At 34.0% G+C, this 24,183-nt stretch overlaps 1 protein-coding gene across 1 annotated transcript in view; it reads right to left on the reverse strand.

The window, feature by feature from the left end:
• Positions 1–24,183, reverse strand: part of LOC111043413 (pyrokinin-1 receptor) — a 274,760-nt gene that overhangs the window by 34,548 nt on the left and 216,029 nt on the right. The window contains exon 3 of the mRNA XM_039436843.1: positions 12,980–13,070. Within this exon, the coding sequence (XP_039292777.1) occupies positions 12,980–13,038 (59 nt within the window). The 5' untranslated portion in view covers positions 13,039–13,070. The remainder of the gene's footprint in view (positions 1–12,979; positions 13,071–24,183) is intronic.

Here is a 24,183-nt window from a genome sequence, read left to right on the forward strand (position 1 = left end):
TTTGAATAGAAACAAGTGGAGTAGCCCTATTGTCAATGTTGACTTGTATTTCCCAGAACAGAGACTATTCTACTCACGTTGATCTTTGTTGATGCAACGCTGGAATCACAAAAGAATATTTGTATATACAATTTCTTTCTCTGTAGATACCGTTTTTAATATTTGCAACGGAAATGTGATGTGATATAAAATAATTTAAGTAATATCTTACACATTGATAACGACACTTTTTGCATCTACTGCTTACTGAGGACTGTGGTGAAGAAGATGCTTATGAGCCATTGGCTAGTAGGTGATTTTTTATAAGATAATGATCAGGACTTTTATAAGATAACTCTCTTGAATCCTTTTCGGATACATCATATTAAATAGATTTTTTGAGCTGGTTGTGTAGTGTACACAGTAGTTGTATAGTGTATAGTGTAGACTGTTGTATAGTGTAGCTGGTTGTATAGTAGTGTTCACCAACGAGGAGCGGAAGAAGAAATAATAAATACTAAACGTGTGGTAGAGGGGAAATAATTGGGTCGGCCTACTTTTTCCATTATAATTCTCGCATGTAGACTAACAAGTACGGTATTATTGTATAAAGCGTTCTACTTGACAGTCATGCAACAAATAATCATGATCCAATCTTCTACTACTTGTTTTCAACTCATTTTAGGCCAACAAGAAGGATTATAGGCCTAATAGCTCACACCAATACAAAATTTTGAGATATTTACCAACCAATTTGAACACTCAATGTCAATAAACAATATACAATATATAGTATCTTAAATCCAGACTTTAGAATCAAACATCCATTTTCAAGAGTGGTGGATTATTATGTATGTTAAAATATATTATACTAGCTTATAACAATTTACATTAGGAGACAGAATTGCTATTACTCAGAGAATTTGACTAAGAATGATATATTATTAAACATAATGAAGATTAAATGCAATTTGAATAAAGATAATATAATATTGTGATATAACTACATAAATCGGCGGTGTTTCAACAAATAATTATCGACTCTCTGAAAATAAAATAAATAATATCCTTCCCATTAACACACGACCTGGATGGGGTGGAGTACAGCTGTTGCAAACTATAACTCAAAGTGAAATTCGAATGAGAAACTTGGCAATGGTTCAAATGTGAAATAAATCTAGAAGTAGATGATTTGAATCTTAGAATAATGAGAGTGATGATATTTGAATGAGTAATAGTGAGCACAACATTGCATCAATGATTAAACATAGAGAAATGGAAAAATAGGGTGCGATTTTTTCGAGGTTATAGAAATGATTAAGTAGGTAGTATTGATTATATACTGGTGAACAGGAAAAATGGGATGGGATGATAATGTATTATGTAAGGTGAAATTTATATGACATATTAGTCCAGTCAATTGTCATTTCTCAGGAAACAGCCCCGAATGAATTTTTCTCGTCGCTTTTTTATGTATTTTTGGGCGCTGAATTCGAATCTGGAATTTTTTGACACGCCAGAGGGCGAATGCACCCCTAAAAGCCCCAAAGCCTCCAAATTTTTGTTTTTTTTTCCAATTTTTCCATCTTATCTCGAGAACCTAGTTTATTAAAAAGCATTCTCTACAAAATTATAGGCAATAATATTTCTAATGAATGTTAGTGGTCGCGCATGTTTTTATGATTTCTGGTTTTGTAGCTATAGATTATCAAAAAAGGGGTATTTATCAAGTTCTGGAAAATCACTATACTTTCATTCTATACTATTTAAACAACTCGAAGTATTATGACGTAATGATGGAGAATCTCATTTAATTGTGAAAGTACAATATTATTATTAATCGTGAACAAGATTCTATAGGAATCTTGAAATTTAGTATTGCGGGGAGGGGATACTAGCGATAATGGAAAATCATCTCCTACAGCCACAATACACATTTTCAATTGTAATAGCTTTTCAAGGCCTTCCTCACCAATCAAATTAATATTTCGGATCATATTGCTATACAAGGTCCATTTTATTCTAGAATTACCCGTTAAATGTACTTAATTTTTGGATTTCCTGGTAGGCGCTTATAAGGACACCTCAATGATCAAAATTTCAAACACTCATATTTTATCAACACAATGATCGATCGGATCTTATCGTACTATAGCTCATTATTCTAAGCTAGTCAAGACATTTCTACAATACTTCCTATTCCAATGTCATTATAGAGTTACAACCAATAGGAAAAGTAACGATTTCCATTTTTATATTTTTTGCGGATTTACGGTTAATTTATTAATATTTCTTCAATTTTTATAGTTTCTAAAACGAATCTGATAGACGATAGGAACTTGTGATTGGTCTCAAATTGAAGACAATTCCATGCTCTATAAGCTGAATCGCCTTGAATTCATCTTAATCGACTTTTTATTATCAAAAAACTGCCGATACTGTAAAAATGAGGAAGAATCATCAATTTATTTGTTATGAAACAAACGTAGGCTATCTCACTTCACAGATATATTCTCACGAAAATAATATTCACTTCACTCGAAAGTGGAGATTCTGTTCTACAATATTCAAGACCATGTTGTACCGTTTTTATCATGAAAAATCGGGTTACCGGGATATACAGCTTGGAATATGGAAATTGGCCATTTTTTGTGCATTGTAATATGGGTTGAAAAATACACTCTAGTATGAACTTTTCATTTTTAATTTCCTTGCCCTATTACCATATGTAAGGAAAGTATTGCTTTCCAAAAAAAATTAAGTGTGTGTGTGTGTGTGTGTGTGTGTGTGTGTGTGTGTGTGTGTGTGTGTGTGTGTGTGTGTGTGTGTGTGTTGTGTGTGTGTGTGTGTTGTGTGTGTGTGTGTGTGTGTGGTGTGTGTGTGTGTGTGTGTGTGTGTGTGTGTGTGTGTGGTGTGTGTGTGTGTGTGTGTGTGTGGTGTGTGTGTGTGTGTGTGTGTTGTGTGTGTGTGTGGTGTGGTGTGTGTGTGTGTGTGTGTGTGTGTGTGAGTGTATGTCTGTGTACGTCTGTGTACACGATATCTCATCTCCCAATCAACGGAATGACTTGAAATTTGGAACGTATTTCTGCTATAGGTATCTGTAAAAATTTCAGGAGCTCCGCCTCATGTATGCAAAGTTTGATTTTAGATTCCCAATTATCAGGCTTCAGATACAATTTGAACTAAAAATTTTGAGTGGAAAAGATTGCATGAAAATCTCTACAAGTAATGTTCAGCAACATTTCCACCTAAAATTGAAAATAAGCTCGAAATTCGAGAAAATTTGTTTATCCAATTGCAAACTGTTGGCAACTGTTGATTCTATTAATGATTCACTATGAAGAGATAGCAGACCTCGTGTGTCTACAGTGTTATTACCCTGTCACCAGCTGGCTCAAATCTTTGAACAGTAGACTTGAGATGCGCGGGAGCACTAGCGTCAGGTGATCAATTTTCATAAGGGCAAGGAAAGTTGTGTGAGTGCGCCACACCAGATTTTTCACATCAAATTCCACTTACTGGTTGTTCTGTGAACAGTAGACCTCACGCAGTTTTCTCATCCACAAGTATCTGATGTCACCTGTTTTAGTTGATTCAGTTGAATCACAATTCACAGACTTATTTATGTCTGTGAACTTTTGACTTATTCAAAACTTATGTTTATGAACTCAGTTCACGTTTGAAGTTTAATCTCATATGATAATTTCTCCAGTCCTATGATACTCTTTCCATCTGATAAAAAGATTTTTTAACTATTTTAAGATTAATTTTTTCAATCAAGAATATCATAATTCCTTAAGCATTGATTGGTTCATTTTATTTTATTTTCTATCACCTATTAAATTTGTTTTTCATATGTGAGAATATTGATACTGATGGGCACGCAACATAAAAAATATTGAAACCCTACCTTATAGAAATAGACATCTTTGTAATGCATGCAATGGATAATCCACTTGTCAGCTGATTGATTATGAATAATTCTATAGTCTGATTGATCTTCAAAGTAGATTATATATATATATATATATATATATATATATATATAATATATATATATATAATATATATATATATAGTGATATCAGAGTATGGAGGAATTCCTTTTCTTTTCATATTATCCTTAAAATGCAAACTTTGAAAAAACCTTGTGTATACATCGACGCATAGTTGAAAAAGGAATATTCCTGCCAAATCTCATCGAATTCTATCAACGCGTTTGGCTGTAATCGTGTTACATACAGACAGACAAAAGAAAATCCGAGTTAAAACATAGACCTCACTACGTTCGGTCAATTATACATGATTTTGAGCTGAGAAGAATGAGCTATAGTACGAGAAAATCCTAGATTATCATTGTGCCGAAAGTTATGAGTGTTTGAAATTTTGATCCTTCAGGTGTCCTTATAAGCGCCCACCTTCTAGGAAATCCTGAAATTAATTATAATCTAAGAGTCATTACATCTTTAGAATCAACGGGTGAATGAACATAGCACTTGTATAGCAATATGATCCAAAATATTGATTTGATTGGTGAGAAAGGCCTTGAAAAGTTATTACAATGAAAAATGTCTACTTTGGCTGTAGGACATGGTTTTCTATTTTCGCAAGTATTCCTCCTCCCAATAATAATAAATTTAGAAATTTCTGTAGAATCTTGTTAGGAATTGATTTTACTTTCATATTATATAGAATAAAATAGAAAGCTTTATTTGTCATAAGGACCATGCCCTATACAAAGAGTTGCACACGAACATCAATAATAAATACATAAATTACAAAAATATCAAAAACAGAGCAGACTAGAAGGAAAAATTGATAATCACAGAAGGACAATTTGTAACATCAATACAATAATGACTAGGTATAACAAATAGAATAATTGATCTAGGATCAATAGCAACATCAGGTAGCGATGCTATTTGTACATTAATAAATGGCACATTGCAAATTCATCTCCTCTTCTATCCCTCAGCATATCCTCTTCTATTTAATGATTCCACAGTGTATGAATAAATATCTTATATTTCTTGCCTTGAGAAATTTGAAAATAAAACTATAATCTTATCTCTATCGTCCACAATATTATATACATACGTCGCAATGTACCGTTCTCTTACATCCTGATATACTCCACAGCTCAATAGAAAATGGCTCAAAGACTCATTCTGAGTGTTGCAAGATGGGCAGGCTTTATTAATGTCAAGTAAATATCTTCTACTACCAAAGTTGAGTATAGTTCCCAAGACAGTAGGAATTCTGAGCTGAGTCACGCATCTTGCAACATTAATCGGAGTCCTACATGACAACAATTCTGACATTTCTGAATTAGGGTTTATTCTCCAATACATGCCACAGCTCTGCGATGCGAACGCATGTTGGGCATCTTCATTCCTAATATGTGTCCTAAAATCATCCAATAAACGTTTGTAGTTGTTTGTGAGATCAACCCTACAAAAACCATCATTTCCCCACACTTGACCGAAGTTCAATGTGCGAAGCCAAGATTCCACGTGGGTAACCCAATTTCGTTCCCAAACTTAGCTTCCAGAAGAACTCTATAACAAACGTACGGGTACCTAGACTCACACATATTTAGAATTTTCATGAGCCATAATAGACTCAACTTGAATATATAGAATGTTAAATGAGGTCGACAAATTTCCAACCTAACTGCCCATCCTGGTGAAGCCCACCCCAGTAACTTCTTCTATAAAAGAACGATTGAGCCTTCTCTAATGCTTCTTCCATGCCAAATTCCTTCCCAAATTTCAGCTCTGTAGAGCGTAGCTGGAATCACGATAGATTCGTATAACTTTGTCTCCCAAGTATCGGATTTGAGCTTTGATAATGTATTCATAAGTGCAGCAGTCTCTACTTTAGATTCATTTAACGCTCTACTAAACATCTTTTTGAAACCACCTGATGACTGAAAAACTACTCCCAGATAATTCTTGTCCGATATTCCTTGCAAACAATTCCCCCCCCCCTGACATGCAATACTCCCCATTTTACTAAGACGTCCCTTGTGGAATGGTATTACTTTTGTCTTATGATAGTTTATCTTTAGCCCCAGTGATTCGCTAAATTCGAACAAACAACGAACTATTTCTAGTATCTGGAATACCGTCTGCAAAAATGACGATATCGTCTGCATATTGCAGCATTGAAATATCATGATCCCTTCCAAGACGCAGGCCACTCAATCCCCTCTGTCTAAAAAACGATTCCATGTCCGATATGTACAATGCAAATAAGAGTGGACTCAAAGAGTCCCCCTGCAAAACCCCCTTTGTCACCGGTATGGGTTGTGATTGCACTTTACAATGATCCTCTTCCTGAACCTCAATACTAAAGCAAGATTTCGAATATAACTCTTGCAAGACTCTCAAAATATTTTTCTATTCACACCTAACGATCCCAGCTTATTCCATAGCCGTATATGAGGAACAGAGTCAAACACGGACTCATAATCCACGTAAACGGCGAAAAACTTTATGCTTTTATTTATTAAATAATACTTAATAAGAGTGTCCATTAAGAAAATGTTGTCTAAGCAGCTTCGATTTTTTCTGAACCCAGACTGGCTCTCTTCTAGTATGCCACAGAAATCAACCCATTGAGTCAGTCTTCTACATAATAATTAAGTAAAAATTTTCAAAATGCTATTTATAATTGCAATAGTTCTATAATTTTTTGGATCCGATAAACAACCTTTTTTGTGCAATAGAAACATTTTCACGAACGCCCATGACCCCGGAGCCGTTCCTGTGTCCAGTATACGATTGAAAATGTAGGTGATGAAATCTTTTCATTTATCGGGCAAAAACCTGAAAAATTCATAAGAAATACCGTTGGGACCCGGAGATTTACCCTTTGTTGTATTTGTCAGAATGCAATCCAACTCTTCTACAGTAACTGGTCTATCAAGGAAGGGGTGTCTAGTGTCTGCGAATATAAGTTTGGGTAGAGATAAATCTGGTATCTTATATTTTTCCCGGAAAAATAAAACCCACTCTAACAAGCCAATTGAATTTGATACGTAAAGGCGTGTCTGAAGGAACGGACTACACGCCAAAATTCATTAGTATTCTTTACGTTTCTGAAATTTTCTTTAATTTTTTTTGTATAAGAGCTTTTCGCCAGTTCAATTGTTTTTTTATAATTCAGTTTTGCCTGTAGGAAATCATTTAACTTTACTGGATCAAATTTCTCTTTTTTAAAGGATCGATAAGTCTTTCGTAAATATTTTTTCAATTGTTTGCATTGCCCATCATACCATATCATAACTTAACATATCAGTTAAGTTATCCCTTTTCTTCACCACCCTACCATATTGAATCTCTCAGCTCCGTCAGTAATCGATTGTAACAAGCAGTCAGATAACTGTTCGACCGTACAATCGGCAGGAGAGAAAATTCTTTCCGTCAAAAGAGATAAAAGAAAAGTATACTCTGCTTTAACGCTATCTTCCCAACGAAAACACTTATTATCCTTAATCTCTCTCACACTGATTAACGGCACTGAGCTTCTTAACTGTATATTTGATAAAACAATAATAGGCAGATGATCTATCGTTAATACAAAATCAGAGATAAACATATCTGTTACCATTTCTAATCCTTCCACATTCGTCCATATCATGTCTACAAGGCTGTTCCCGTTTGCGCCATGGAATGTAAACTTAGCTGGCGAATCACTGATAAACCTACCATTCAGAACACAGAGGCCGTTATTCTCCATTTATGAAACTAAGCTGTATGCATGCTTCGAAATAATAAGATCCAATGTAATGCGATCCGCTTTAAAAGAAGTTTGCTCGAACATAGCCTCATCAAAGCCCTGATTTAAATCTGCTATCCTGACATTGAAATCTCCTTCAAAAACTACAGGGAGACAGAGAATCAAGTCCTCGTACTTGGAAAATCAATCTTGCAACATTAAGAGGGAACTCTCAATTGTTTGAGCAAATTATAAGCTCAACCTTATTAATAACTATTTTCAAAATCATAACACTATCATTGGCTTCAATTAGAGTAGATTGAAATTTATTTTTAATAAACATTGCCATACCACCACTAGGCCTACACCTATTATTTATTTTTTTTGCTGGTTGTGGAAAGCATCCATAATCATTTAAATAAATTAAGTTCAATTCCGAGCTAGTAACCCATGTTTCACATAAACAAATAACAGAATAACTCCCGGTCCCGGTGATCCTCTCCCTAGTGTGTTTCTTTCTTTTCCTGGTGTGAAATTCTTCTTCGTTGTCGCTTTCGTCGTCATCCCCAAGCCTCTCTGGAAGTCATACTGATTTTTTGGAGTAGCTACCGACTCTCTGAGTGGTTGCACTTTACGTGAATTCCAAGCATTTACTGCCTTAGTGTTCGCACCCTTATTAGCACCCGTTGAACTGGAGTTGTCCTGATTCACATCTGAGCTGTTCGCTGTTCGGAAGAATTTCATCGACGTTTTCCTGAGCAGATTGTGACGAGGTTTTCGGTGAACTATCCACCACTTCAGAGTTGGGGTTTTCCACATTTAGTTCGTCAGAGGTCAAATAGCGAATGTTTTCAGATTCATTTGCTGCACTTGGATCTTCCTCAAGCTTATCATCGTTTTTTAAAATCACTCAGTGTATAGACTTTACCATTAACAACCAATTTATCATATCGAAGACATGCCCTATGCCCTTCTTTCTTAGCCTCTATTAGGAAAATTCTAAGTTCTGATCTAATTTTCCTCACTCGAGTACTGAAATCTTCATCTATTCTAACATTTGTCCCTTTCAACTTTTTTGTAGCTGATAAAACATCCATTTTCTTTTTGAAATTGAGAAATTTTACAATTATCGGACTAATGGTGTATTTTCTTTTACCCAAACGGTGAGCTCTATCAATGTCTGCCGAAGTTATTTCTAACTGCATTAAATCACGAATAAACCCGATGACAATGTGTTCAGTGTTTTCCCAACTTTCACTGTTCCTTAACTCCTCGATATTGTAGAAAATTAGGTGAGAACGCCGGCTCCTATTTTCCAAATAATCGATCTTGTCTCTTAAGGTTACGTTTTCTGCTTTTAACGAATTCACCTCCTCCGAAACTTTGTTCAGTCCTACCTTGATAGTTGTTATTTCGTTATTTACGGAATCAGAACAGTTTTTCAAAACGTTTGAAGATTCTAGAATGTTTTGCTCCATCGCAACCATTTTGTTCCACAAATCCTCCATATTATGATTTTTTCCGTCAGGTCCCGGATTCGGTTCGATGACCACCAATGAGTAGAAGCACGAGTATCACACTAAACTTAAAACATTTCCGAATAAACAATTAAAAACACTACTGAAATTAAAGTGGCCAGACTTGCCAAGTCGGCAACATTAAACAGTCCGATTAAACAGCTCTATAGATAACGATATCACAGCTCATCTCGTCAGCTCTGCTTTGCTCGGCTGCTCGAGCACAACTTTCATATTATATGTGATTCTTCATCATTGCGTCATAATCCTCCAAGTTGTATAGAGTGAAAGTAGTGTCCATTATGGGAAGCATCTATCCTCTTACCATCAGGATCAAATTTAAAATCATTTTTGAAATAATCAGGATTACCATATTTTAAAGTATCTTTGACAAGGCCATAGTGGTCTGCTTAGCCATCCAGGTCCCACGATATTATAATCATTATCAATGGACTAGAATGCCGTATAAAGAGGAGGAAGCTTATCGTCATTCATCGGCGATGCTATGAGATGTTCAGCACTCAAAACGCAGTAGGTAGAATGTTTATTGATTATTGATGAGAGATTATTCCAGCTAGAAGGAAAATGTTATAGTTCTGAGCTTGTGGAACCACTTATCACGTTTTATTGATTTGAATCCTCCCAAGTGAATACATTACGGAGAGACAATAACGTTTTAAATAGATGAGAGACCTTAATTTTCTTAAATGTGTGTTATAGTTTTGAATCTGTTAGGTCTCATTCCATCCTTTCTCAATTCATATCAGTTAAAAATAAAAGTTTCTAGAGAGACGTGACTCAAAGAAAACACAGTCTTTGTGATAATGGTCACAAATGAGAATAAGCGAGAAAGCTGTGCCCGATAACGTTGTTCACTCAGCGTAACTGCTCCTCTCTAGTGTAAGACAGTGAAACAATAAGATAACCGTCAAGTTCTGGGGATAACCGTCAAGTAGAATCTAGAGTCGACGTTGATATTTGTGATGCTTCACCAGTTTTGCTTGATATGCATTTGTGGAGCAATGAAGCGGCTTTGGCTTGCGCTTCTACTTTGAAGATGCGCCGTGGCAACGAAGGGAGGCGTTGAAGAAATAGCTTGAAAGTTTTAGGCGATCATGTGCGTGGCAACGAGAATAGTGATAGGAATAGAGGGTGAGTAAGAGGATAGGAGGGGCAAGTGGGTCTGAAGATGGACGGTGGGTGCTTTTAGAACGCACGATCAGACCCTAATTTTGGGCCACAATCACGTCACCACTTTACCGCTAAGCATGGAACATGAAGCCCTCCCCACCTATATATGCCTTTGCCAGTAGGCTACGTTCAAGCGAAGATTATGCAAATACCTGCGAATCAAATTTGAATTTCAATCCAGCCAAAGGTTCTTGGCAAGTTTTGGTAATTCACGTTTACATACTTGAATAGGATCGGATTTGGCCGTCTCAACGCACTATCACTGAGACATACTTTTAGGAAATTGAATTGTTCAGTGGGAATTGGAAAGTGCAAAGAAATATCATAATTTTAAAGATAGGTCTCTTCCAATCCGGAAATAATTTCCACTATGGTTTGATCATTTGTATTTGGTCGTTCCTCTCAACACATTTATCTTTATACATTTAACTATACCTAAACTTGAATAGGCCTGTACTATATATATGACTTCAGATAATCTAATTTAACCAGAAAATAAATCTGTTAACAAGAGCCAACTCAGCCACTGTTCTAGATCTTGTGGAGCTTTCAGGTGTGTACCTTGTACCAAACACAGAAGATCTCAGCTCTTACGTTTTTATAAGATGGTAGATGGTATTGAGAGAATATTGGAAATCTGTAGAATTCTAAAAATTGTAAGAATTCTAAAAACGCTTTCAATTTTCCATTCTATGAAAATAGTAAGAATGGCTTCTAATGTACATTGTATAGTGAGCTTTTAAATGACACACGGCACACACACAATAATATGTAGGGTTGATTTCATTGGCATTATTCAATTAATGATTTTCCTCTCACAAATTATATTAAACGTTAATTCCGTAAATTAGATGCATTTCCATGCTTTTTATTATTCGATGAATCATATTGTATAATGAATGTAGTGGAAGCTATGGTGGGTATAAAGCTGAAGAAAGTTATACAAAATAGCTTCAGTTGTTTGATTATTATCATTCCAAATTTATTGAACTCATGTGGGAATGGAGTTTCAAATGTTATTATAATTATGTTTTCTCAATAAATTGTGTGATTTGAAGAATCAATAATTGTAGAATCAGATATTTGGAAAGTGTAAAATCTGTGGCATGTATAGTAAAAAGCCAATGGAAAATGAACAAAGAGATTGTTGCAGAGACAGCACGATAGGACTCTCGGAGGGCTTGAGAAGAATAGATGCTTGAAACAGTTAGACCGACAATGGATTAATTGAGAAAGCATTCTCGCTAAAAGCATACTTTGTAAAACAAATGATTGCATCCCCAGCTCAAGAGATGTCTCAATGTATTTGTCGATTTCACTTAAGTCTTCTAAGTAACCCAACTCATCCGCACGCTTTACTAATAGAGCTGTCTGCAGCTTAAAAAGCTCACATACCATGAATAATAAGTGATCCTCTGTACTTATGAGGCATTGAAGTTCTTCCTGTGATTTGAAAATCGAAGGTTGATCCCAACTGTGGCACGTGCCATGTAGAATTTGGCATTGGTGTTGCTCTCCAATAAACACTATCAAACCTGTAGCACTTGATCCCTTTCCTACATACGTTGAACTGATTAGTGAGATAATATGATCCGTACAATATGGAAAATCAAAGCCTGTTTGAGTAGGCTATTGCAATACACTTGGAGTTGATAGGCCTGATCATTTTTCACCATGGACTAAATAAACATTGAATCTTAAGTCTGTGTCTTCATAAACTTCTTAGTAGGTTATTTAAATATTTATAGGCTAATAATGAAGTAAAATCCAGATGAGCTATAATGTAATAAGGAATAACAAAGTAATTGAGCAAGCTATTCAATAATATTACTAGATTGATCATCAAATAGATTATAGAATAGTTGGTTCTACAGAAGAACATACAAACAATAAAACGAACACAGGCTGCATATCATACTTTCTAATATTTCTGAGGCAATATTGTGATTTGATCAGCTACCACTAGTACCATAGTGAATTTTATTACAAAACAGAAATTGGGAAAGCTTTAACTTTTAACATCAAGGTAGAATATTGTGGAGTAAGGGAGCTTTCTACCTCTCTTTTACTGCCTATGGTTTTCAGTTGGTATGCTAATAAAATCAATTTAGCCCATCCAATAATATTCAGTCCTAAATAATAATGAACATATAGATTCAATTTTAAGCAGTAGAAGGTACCAAGAAAAAATAATATCTATTTATAGTTTTTATTAAGAAGATGGAAAAATTTACAATAGTAGGTTTCGAGCAAGTCACTTTCCATCTAAATTTTTCTCTCTCTATCTCTGCACTGATGAAATTGACGGAGTAGCCCAGTTCCACAGTACATATACATATATAGTTCATAGTAGTTGTACATGATATCAATAATATACTTTATGAGTTGTAGTATAAGAGTGGCTCTTATATAATTTATCCCGATGAAGAATAACTTGAAACTCTTTCGTCAACTTTCTCAATATTAAGCCTTTCCAGTATATTGTTTTTGGAACAGTAAGGAGTTTGTGAGCAATATCTCAAATACATCCAGGAATCCCATTTTCTATTCTGCGATAAATTCATGCTTACCTATTAACGGGAGCGGCAGTAACATTATGCACGTTGAAACAGTCTTCGTTCTCAATCATCGGCAATTGACCGGATGCGGATGCTGCCTTTCCTGGAACATTACACAGAAAAAACTTTCTAGTGATGTAAAATATAAAATTTGTGCATCAGAACCGCAGGGTACTTTGATATACGTGACAGGTTGGTGATTGAATCTTCTTCGAAAAACTGCCACAAGGAATTTCACTTACTCATGAATCCTTATTGAAAAGCCTTTTGTCTGCTTCTGAAGCCTCAAAACAAAGTATCGAGAAAATAATTAAGAAAATGATACTCTGAAGCCGGTTGTATATCAAACTCCAGTATATGAAAAGCATGACATTTTTCAAAGAATTTCTCAATAAAGATTGATATCCCCCCTCCAAAACTGGAACTTTATCTCAATAAATAATAAATTTTATTTTTTAAGAGCAAAAACCCACGCGAGCAAGGTGAAAGCAAGAAAAATATGGCTCAGGTTTACGTTACAATGAATCCTTCGGTGAAATTCAAACATGAAAGTTACAAAACTGATCTTTGATTCCCTGTTACTGATTATGTTCATTCTGAGAAGAGTGAGTGAATTTGAAAATAATAATGACCTCATTACCATTAAAAAATTGTGCTCTTGGAAGCTTATTTTCACTATATTTCTCCATTCCATCACATTTCCGCGTCAAGGATGTTTTAATTTATGAATGATAAAAAGAAAATATCAAATGTTATGATTGAACAGAGATATTGTATTAGTCAATTATTATTAGTCAGTTATTGTATTAACAGAATAAAAATGTACCAATTTTCTTTCTGCTCTCAGCATCTTGGTACTCTTAAACTTTTATTTTTGTTGTCGATTGCAGAAAAGAAGAAACCAATTCCTCGGAAGTAGGCCGACATTGAATTCGGTATCAATAGAAATGTTCACATCGTCGTTCCCTTTGAGTTTTGACGTTCTTTTGTTATGACGATATTTAATAACCCAGAAAAGCTTCTTACAGTTCTAACCCGACGGAAGATATTTTTGTTAGCAGGAAATACGAAAGTAACTTACTTCTTTATGAAACTTCTACTCCTGGGAGGGAGCTTGTACTAGTTGCTTCGCCCGCAGCATTTCTTTCCCTGTTGTAATATAGATGACTTTATTACATACTGATAAGATATTCTTCGACCATAAAAATTTTGAACCACTTATTTACATGAAACTACAATAAATTCTATACATGCAGTAAACTTTTAGCTCCTATTCGATTTTTTATTATTATTTGGTACACGTTCTCCTTGTTGTATGAATACGGATCGATTTTATCATTCTTGATTGCCGGAGCATGTTCGAGATATTCGACTTACCCTATTTTCCTCTTTTTCAACAGGATTTGAATTCTGAAAGTGATGGCAATTTCTACCAAGCTAAATTCTATTACAGACTGATGCTCTCCATGCAGAGCGTGCAACACAACCAGATGTTTGCAACGTGAGAATAATAATAATCAAATCATGACTTTTGCACGGATGTATGCCTCAAAGAATTTCACTGACCCCTTGCCAAAGAGTATACTGCACACTAGTTATTTGCGAATCAGTGATTCATTGCAATCACAGGTTTATCCGTTTTCTCTGTGAATTATTCACAGAGATAACGGATAGAAATTTTCTAATCTCAAAGTGCATAAATCATGCACTTATGTTATAATTTTGTGAAGATTCATTCATCCTCACAGAAACAGAATTCAGAATCAAATGGGAATACAGCCGAACTCAATGGAAACTCCATTTTCAAGTTTCCAGCTATCCCTGTCAAATCCAGTCATCGAACAGAAAAAAATCGCTGCCACCTTTTTCACTTTTTTCAGAATGTAAAATTCTAAATGAAATGAAATCATTCGGAGCTCTCTGTCGTCAAAGAGATTTCCAGGTACATTTAAACACCTGAATTTTAGCCATTTTCAACCATCTTCATGAAATTCATTAGCCTATACCTTAATTGAGATTTCGCACAATGCTATAAGTTCATAAGATTATGGTCTATGAGAATCAACATATGTAAGGGTTTTCTTATATTCGCCCTTATAAATCACGTGTTGAATTGGGGCATAATTTATTGTTGAGTTCAAAGCCACTGATCGGTGAGTGAACGATGAGACCAGTGAGTGAACGTAGCTCTGAACGAGTCACTCTTTTGATTGTTGAACGATGCATAGACTCACATGCAGCGCTACTGTACTTGGAATTAAAGTCGGCCATTGAGGGGACAACCTGAAAGATTATTACATACCAAAGACCTTGAAGATTTTTGTAATCCATAATATTACAAATATATAAATTATATAATAGGCCTATCTCACGCTGAAATACCTCGATATCAGCCTTTGGTTGATATTGTGGTTCATCTGTGATCAGATTTTTCACTGAATGTAAAAAAAAAAAACACGACGGAATTGATAAGTGGCTTTGAACGCAACCGAAGTAAAGAGCCAATCATTATTACTCATCGACCTTGAAAGAGTTAACTCGCAATTTTACTTTTTATATTTTATTTCTCCCAATTAATATACTTTTTTTCAGCTGTAGTGTTGGGTAAAATAGAATTCACTAATAAACTCATGGAGAAGCATCACATTCTCAGAAGTATGATGCAACCTCTTCATTGATATAGGGAATGTCACGATGATGTATGTATGGTGTTGGAGAAATCAGCAAGAATTTACAGGTTTCTCCTGCAAAAAAAAGAGCAGAGAAAAAATTCAAAGTAGAATTTGAAAGTAAAATAGACTAGACATGTAAAGGATGTCATGGAAACAGAGTGTAGCATCAAAGTATTATTGGTTGATAATTTGATTGTATGGTACGAGATGTTGTGGTATTTCTCCATTATTGGAAGAAAAGACGCTGACGCTGCCAATACAAATATATAAATATAAACACAACATAAACATAGTGGCACCGACAACACCAACGTCCCTCCCCTCATTATTTGTTGAGAGTTATCAGTTGCTTTTGCTCTGTGTACCAGTTGTTATCTAGTACGGAAGAAGAAAAAATAATATATCAGACTAAATAACTGATATTGATGAGGATAAACTATAATACAGTGACATATACATGATTGAAATTATTTACTCTAGAATCTTTTGAGTTATAGAAAGAGAAGAAATGGATTAATACAAGAAATGGCTAAAACAGAAGAATGAATCATTATGTCCTCTCTGGTTATTTAAACGGTGGGATAGTGCTGTGCTGATTTGCTGGAATAAATGTTTTGGTAAAATATTGAACTTGATAAGAAGCAAAATAATTTTGTTCCAGCTTTCGTTGGATGACATAATATAAATCAATAGGGGTATTCACAATGTTGTTTCAGCCAGCTCAAGTGCTATCTTATATCTCTGGATTGTGAACGCCCCATCTAAAACCATCTGCTATTAGCTAACTGCAGTAGCGTCCCAAGCGGATAATTTGTGTAACTCGAAGTTTATTATAACTCAAAAGTAAGATTATAAACATATGGCTGCCGTTTTAACAGAGATAGCTAGAGCTAGCGGACTCAAACCTGCGCTATCTGCTATCTCAGCTGTTATTTTTTTTCTAACGTACCACTATAGCATTGAGTTAACACAGACTTAGCAAATAGCTGGAGTTAGCGAACAGCTCGACTTAGCCAGCTAACTCCAACACCGTGAACACCCCTATTATGTGCTAGTTAATTTATACTATACTACAATAAAGCATAACAGCATAATAGCACTATAATAGTATTACCAATACCAAAACAGTACATATTATAGTATAATCAATACTATGTGATAATTGTGGTTGCTCAGTTACAGAATATTGTGTACGAGTCCTTTCGGTTGCAATTGAATATTGAAAATCAGATTCTTCATATTTTGATACACTAAAATAATAACTCGATATTACCAATTACTAAATGTAGATTCTTGTTTAAATAAATGTGGGAAAGGATACTGCTATATTACACTGTTATACCACTACTATGTTAAACTATTTTACTGTTACATTAGGATCAAGTACAGCCGATGATGCAGGAGACCAAGTTTTGTCCCTAATCTCACCTCAAGTCATAATCATACAAACAAGCATTTCGTGAAAAAATAGGTGAAGAACGTATTTTTTTATTCATAAAACAAACCGATAATAAATTGAAAATACAATTGCAAATTAACTCTTTGCAAAACGATAATGTGATATAACAAAACAAAACAAATACTTGGATAAGTAAAATAAAGAGAAAGAGTGAGAGAGAGAGAGTGTGAGAACCGGTTCATGTAACGTGTTTCATGCTGCTATAAAGAATATAGAATATTTAACTTTACGTGATCCATAGAAAGACCTACTGAGAAAATTGAAGGAGAGGGTCTTACGAACTTGACTAAACTGAATAAAATACCGACATGCTGATTAAAATAGACAAAGATAGATAGATAGATAGATAGAGAGAGAGAGATTGATTGATTGATTGAGTACTTTATTTATGTAGATTACAATATATACTGGCTTATACACTTATATACAATAGCTTACATAGATAGATATCATATATCAGAGAGAGAGAGAGAGAGGAGAGAGAGAGAGAGAGAGAGAGAGAGAGAGAGAGAGAGAGAGAGAGAGAGAGAGAGAGAGAGAGAGAGAAGAGAGAGAGAGAGAGAGAGAGAGAGAGAGAGAGAAGAGAGAGAGAGAGAGAGAAGAGAGAGAGAGAGAGAGAGAGAGAGAGGAGAGAGAGAGAGGGACAGAGGGACAGAGTGAGAGAGAGAGAGAGATTGATTGATTGATTGATTGATGGAGAGAGAGAAGAGAGAGAGAGAGATTGATTGATTGATTGATTGATTGAGTACTTTATTTATGTAGATTACAATATAATTAAACTGGCTTATACACTTATATACAATAGCTTACAATACAGCAAAATTAAGATGAATTTACATAATATAGACTAAGAAAATAATTATTGAACTGTATATGATATGAAAAAGCAATTTGTAATATAATAACTATAGATAATAATTAAATTGTTTTGCATCTACATAAATTGGCGGAGCTTTGGACATATCAATGTCCATTCTTCGGAAAGAATATTAAAAATATCCTCTCTACCAAAACGTTAATTTCATTATTTAAACTAAGGATGTATTTATTAATGGAAATATTGTAAAAGTTTTAATCAATATGAATATTTAAGAGAAAAAAACAGAAAATTGCTAAAGTAAAATAATTATATAGGTAGATAAGATCAAAAATGAAGTAGGCTGAAAGTAGAACAGGTTTATCAACATTCAGTAATATACAGCAGTATGCAGTGGATAATTATTGAAATAACATGAGTTTATATAATATATATATATATTATATATATATATATATATATATATAATTCGTTCTATAACAGGTTTAAAGGTTTATATTGGTGGAATGGGTGAGGGATAGTTGTCATGTGATCGTTCTAGGGCCGGACAGTTTCAGTCATTTGTTCCAGAAGATGTTTCTTTAAAGTCAGGATGAAGCTCGCTCGGCTCTCGATAGACCTGATAGAAACAGGAAGTGCATTCCATGCACGACTGGCACTGACTAAGAAGGATTTTGTGAAAATAGTAGATCGATGATTGGGTATCCTTAAAGTACTTTCTCCGGTTCTAGTATGTGAAGCATCTATCCTCCTACCTTCAGAGACAAATTTGAAATCATCTTAAAAATAGTTCGGATTACCGTATTTGAAGACATCTCTAACAAGCTTGACTATTCGAAAAAGCCTTTGATCTATTTGAAAAAGCTTTAATGTTGAACTAGCAATGTGGGCTGGGGTGATATGATCATGGCGTTGGAGAGAGTAGACGAAACGTAGGCAATAATTTTGGCTACGCTGTAGTTTATCATTCAGAGTGACTTGCATATCGTTAAGAACAGAATTACAATACATTAAATGTGGGAAGATGAGAGATTGAACCAATAATAATATAATGTTTCTAGGGAGGATATCGTGCATTTTCTTCAATGCATGCATGGCTGAGAATACCTTTTTACAAGTTTTATTCAAGTTTTGATGGAAAGAGAGAAAGAGAGATAGATAGACTCTATTCTTCAATTGTTAGTTGGCTTGTCGCCTAGACAATAATATTATAATTTTATTAGACATGGTTGCAATAATATTCATAATTTCACAAATCATTGTAGAAAATAGAGTGATTGAGGGAGGGAGAGAGAGAGTTAGAGATTGGAGTTGTCATTGAATACCAAAAATAAAATTAGATTAGTTCTTCTCCTTTCATGATTGGAAGGCCTATGAGAATTTCATTTCCATATCTTTACAGGATGAGTAGAAGGATAATGATGAGAAGATGACACTAGAAAAGAAGACTACTCCAACTTTCGTAAGCAATCCCGCGATGAGATGAGTGATGTTATGCAGAATCTTCCCAAGCTATTCCATGGAGGCCCGTTACCCATTACGAACTTGATTCTTGAAATATGTATGATAATGTGTGGAAGGCGTTACCCCAGGCTCATGATATTAATAACCGGTGAAGTACAAAACTTAATTTAATGCGACATCTCGTACATTCCCCTTCAGCTTATATTACACGTTTTCCACGCTCAATAAAAATAAAAATGCCATCCAGCACTCAAATAAATTATATCCGGCGGGAAAAAATTATTTTCGCTTTTCTCGAGTAATGTTTTGGCGGGCTTTTTCACTCACTGTCTTCGTGGTTTTTAAGCTGGTAAACAACTCAGCGCTGACAGGATGAATTACTTTCGGTTTTTCTCGATAACAATAGGCGATTTATGGGCTTTGACTGTCATTTGGGTATTCGAAAAGTAAAGAGTTGAGGACAGCTTCATTCAAGCTAATGGAGTTCAGTTTCACATGTACGAAGCTTCCAGTATTATAATTCAGAGAATAAGATAGAAATTTCTGTAAAGTTTTCTAAGAATGCGTTGTTTTGAGTGATATGAAAAGTGAAATGTAGCTTTTCTAAGTGAATAGCCTTCTCACGATGATGCAATTGTGGCGAGTTCATAAACTTTCATTATATTCATGAGAACATCACTCGTTTATTTACAATGAATGACATAATGGAATTTCCAATAGAAGCTTGTTGTTGTATTGATATCATTTTATATCTACTCCTTTCGTGACTCATGATTGATTTGAATTTGAATTCATGGATAATTATCTGCACTGGTAATGTCTGCTGTTACCTCACCAGTAATGAGTCCGGTTTCTTTAATGTGTCGTAGACATCACCTTTTCACCTTATAAGCACAAAATAAAAACGATAAGTCAAATATAAATGATAATTCAGATCTATTAATAGACCTTATAGCTGAATAAAATCCCTTCCAAATTTTTTGTTCACAGTATAATATACTATATATATATTGTGACGACCCATTTGACATAATAAAATAATTCAGAAAAAAACAAACTATCTTAGATAGAATTATGGAACTGAAAAACAGTTAGCCTAGTCTAGGTAATATTCTAATAAAATCGAATTTTCTTTTTGATAAGAAGCAGTCATACTATCGATAAAGCGATAAGAGAACCATGAAAAATATAATAATTATGCACTAGTTTGAATTCTTTGGCAGGAGTAGAATTATAAAACAACTTACTTGTTTATTTGCAGATCATAATAATAAAATAATTCAGAAAAAAACAAACTATCTTAGATAGAATTATGGAACTGAAAAACAGTTAGCCTAGTCTAGGTAATATTCTAGTAAAATCGAATTTTCTTTTTGATAAGAAGCAGTCATACTATCGATAAAGCGATAAGAGAACCATGAAAAATATAATTATGCACTAGTTTGAATTCTTTGGCAGGAGTAGAATTATAAAACAACTTACTTGTTTTATTTGCAGATCATAAAATATTTGCATGTTTTGAGGTTAGAATTCTTGTTTTGATTTAGCAAGTCGCATGATATCAGGTCAGCAGACAATTTATCGGAAATATTATGGGAGCAAATCAGCTGACTGACCACTCAACTATTATGAAAATAAATATATTTTATTTGGAAAATTATTAAATTTTATAATGTCAGATCAAGATTTATGTAATGAAAAAGCAATGATTATTATGCTATTTTGAATATTTATTGGTATCTAAATTATATAGGAAACAAGAGTGTATAAAGCTCATATAAAAAGTAAATGTATTCATTATTATATTAGCATATATTAAGATTCATTTAATTGAAATGATGACGGTCTATTAGCCTATATCATTTTTTTAAGTATAAACTTATTTATTATTGTATAACAAAAAGCTGAGGAAACCCTGAATCTTAAATAGCCAATCACATCACGTCTTACAAAGACTAGAAAACCAATCAGACGAGGGCTCACACATTTTAGAGGAAGAGATGAAAATTTTTCTAAGAAATGCTTTCTCTGGCTTGTGATCTCGACCGATATGGCAGCACATGAGGATAGAGTTCTTTTTTAATTATTTTTCAAAAAGCCATCAAGCCAGTCCCTTTTTAAATGTTCAAGTATTTGTAATTAATGTTTGATTGTTTATGAACTCAGTGAATATTGAAGAGTTCCTAATTGTAAAATATTCCCATATATATTCAATACTGATAGAAAATTACAAGCGATCTGGACCATACCAGAGCCCAGCAGAGTCAAAAGGATTTGACTAATTAATTATTCTACGAGAACTTCAGCGAACGTCGTTTGAGTGAGTAATTAGGTTTTAATGAGCTCATTAAATATAAAGGCCTTTTTCAGTGAATTGGAGAATTGTTCAAAAAGCGCTATATAAATTTAACTCAAGTTTGAAAATTTCGCAATGTGTCAAACACTATAATATATTTAGTAAGAACTCTTTTTATGAATATATTTGATAACCGTAGGAGGCTTATTTCCGTGCATGACACGAATCCATATCCCTGAGATTTGAATGATTATCTTGTTAATGATTAATGATTGAAATATATCTATCGAACCTATAGACTGAACAGGTTCCAATTTGTTAAATTCTGAATCGACCTGTAGTTTCTCATATCAGTATTAATAAATATATATTTTATAGCTCACCATATTGTGAATGCTAACAACTCCTGTGATATTTGAGATATTAAAGAATTTATTTATATGGAATTATATTTATAAGAGATTTTTTTATATTTATTTTTATGGGAATATATTTGTGTTTTTTGTCAGCATACAAAGTATTAGAAGTTTTTATTCTTTTCCTGATTCATCTCGTGATATACAGTTTGAGCTGTCTTTTTACCAAGCATTTTTATTCGTCTGCAGCATGTATATTTAGTGAATTAATCAATATTGATCTTATTCAGAGCACTCATTACTTATCATCCTTTGATGATAGTAATATTATTCAGCCAGCAAAACCTTACCTATATTTATATTAATAAGTCTACAATATATCATATAAGGATCCAGAGAACTTCTAGAACTGGTGTTGTAAGTCTCAAGGAATTTCGAAAGGATAAATTGGTGCATACCTGTATTCATGACGAGCGTTTCAAGGATCAACTAGAAAAACCATAGTCGATTTTCATTATTCTCGATTGAATATATGGTTACTGATAATCAGTCACTAACTATCCTTTTGACTTTCTTATTGGTAATCTTCATTATCTTCAAGAGAGCAGCGATAAGAATTGTTAATTATCAGTTACTTCAACCCCATGGTGGTTTATTATTGCGAAAATATCCATGCATCTATCATCGAGCTAAAGCTGTGGTCAGAACCCCAATTATTTGCGAGCCGGACAGCCTTAACTTTTTGCAAATTTATTTGCAAGCTAGGGATAATAGCACCAATACTGGTATATCCAGAAAGTATCATCATAATATATAATTTTATAATATATAATTATATTAATTATAATTTTATAATATATTTTATTATATATACAGGGTGTCCCACCAAGGTTGTAACAGCCGTTGACCATAGATTCTACTCGGCATTTCTGACAGAAAATGTTCAGTAAACTTTTCTCCTATGGACCTTAGTTTTAGAGATTTTCAGAATATGCCTACTTCCGGTCATTAAATACTCAATAACTCGAAAACTACTGGTCGAATTTCAGTTTCAAGGGTATTGTTGGAAAGAGAAAAACATTTCAAACAAGATTAATGAGATATTTTGTAGTTTTTTTCAGGACTTAAACTTGGAAAAATGCTATTCTTCAAATTCAAAGTCAAATTTCAAACCGATTTTTCTCCGGGCAATTATATTGGTTTCAATATTTCAAAAACTTCTCCATTTCATAAGCTTTCGATGAGTATTTAAAGAGGTAAGTTCCATGATAAAGTGTTCAAAACTGCTACTATCTGGAATGAACACTTTCAAAAAGAGGAAATTCACAAACAGCATGCATCAAGTGGTGATCCTAAGAGGGTGAAATCACCTAAATATTGCATTATTTTCTTTAGTACATAGCCTTAATCCTATATAAAATAGTATTCATACAATTTTACAAGATCCAACAAAATTTATCCATAGAATAATAATTCAAAGTAGATGAATGACAGAATTGAAAAAAACTTATGCAAATCATTAAGATGGTAATCAATTGACATATCATGCTCACTGATTTCAGAAATTCATAGCCTGTTGCATTTCTGTTTATGCATCTTCTGCTGCGTTTCATCAAGCTTCGAGTTGCCCGTCTCACTTCGTTGGGCCGTGTCTTCATTACTTTGTCAATCGAATTCTGAGAATCAGCTCCTCCCTGGTCTTTACAGGTTCTCTGTAAACTTTACTTTTCACAACCCCTCAAAAGTAGAAGTCTATTGGAGTAAGATCAGGTGAGCGTGGTGGCCAACTTACGGGTCCACCTCGGCCAATCCAACGCCCAGCATAATTGTTATCAAGCCATGTCCTATTCCAATTTATACTCATTCGAAAGCTTATGAAATGACCAATTACCTTTTCCAATTTTTATACTCATTCGAAAGCTTATGGAATGGAGAAGTTTTTGAAATATTTAAACCACTATAATCACCCGGAGCAAAATCAAGAAAAATCTGTTTTGAAATTTGACTTTGAATTTGAAAAATAGCATTTTTTCAAGTTTAAGCCCTAACAAATAACTACAAAATATCTTACAACAGATAAAATTACTTTAATCTCGTTTGAAATATTTTTCTCTTTCCAACAATACCCTTGAAATTGGACTTCGACCAGTAG

This window comes from Nilaparvata lugens, chromosome 1 (assembly GCF_014356525.2).
Source record: "Nilaparvata lugens isolate BPH chromosome 1, ASM1435652v1, whole genome shotgun sequence".
Classification (NCBI taxonomy): domain Eukaryota; kingdom Metazoa; phylum Arthropoda; class Insecta; order Hemiptera; family Delphacidae; genus Nilaparvata; species Nilaparvata lugens.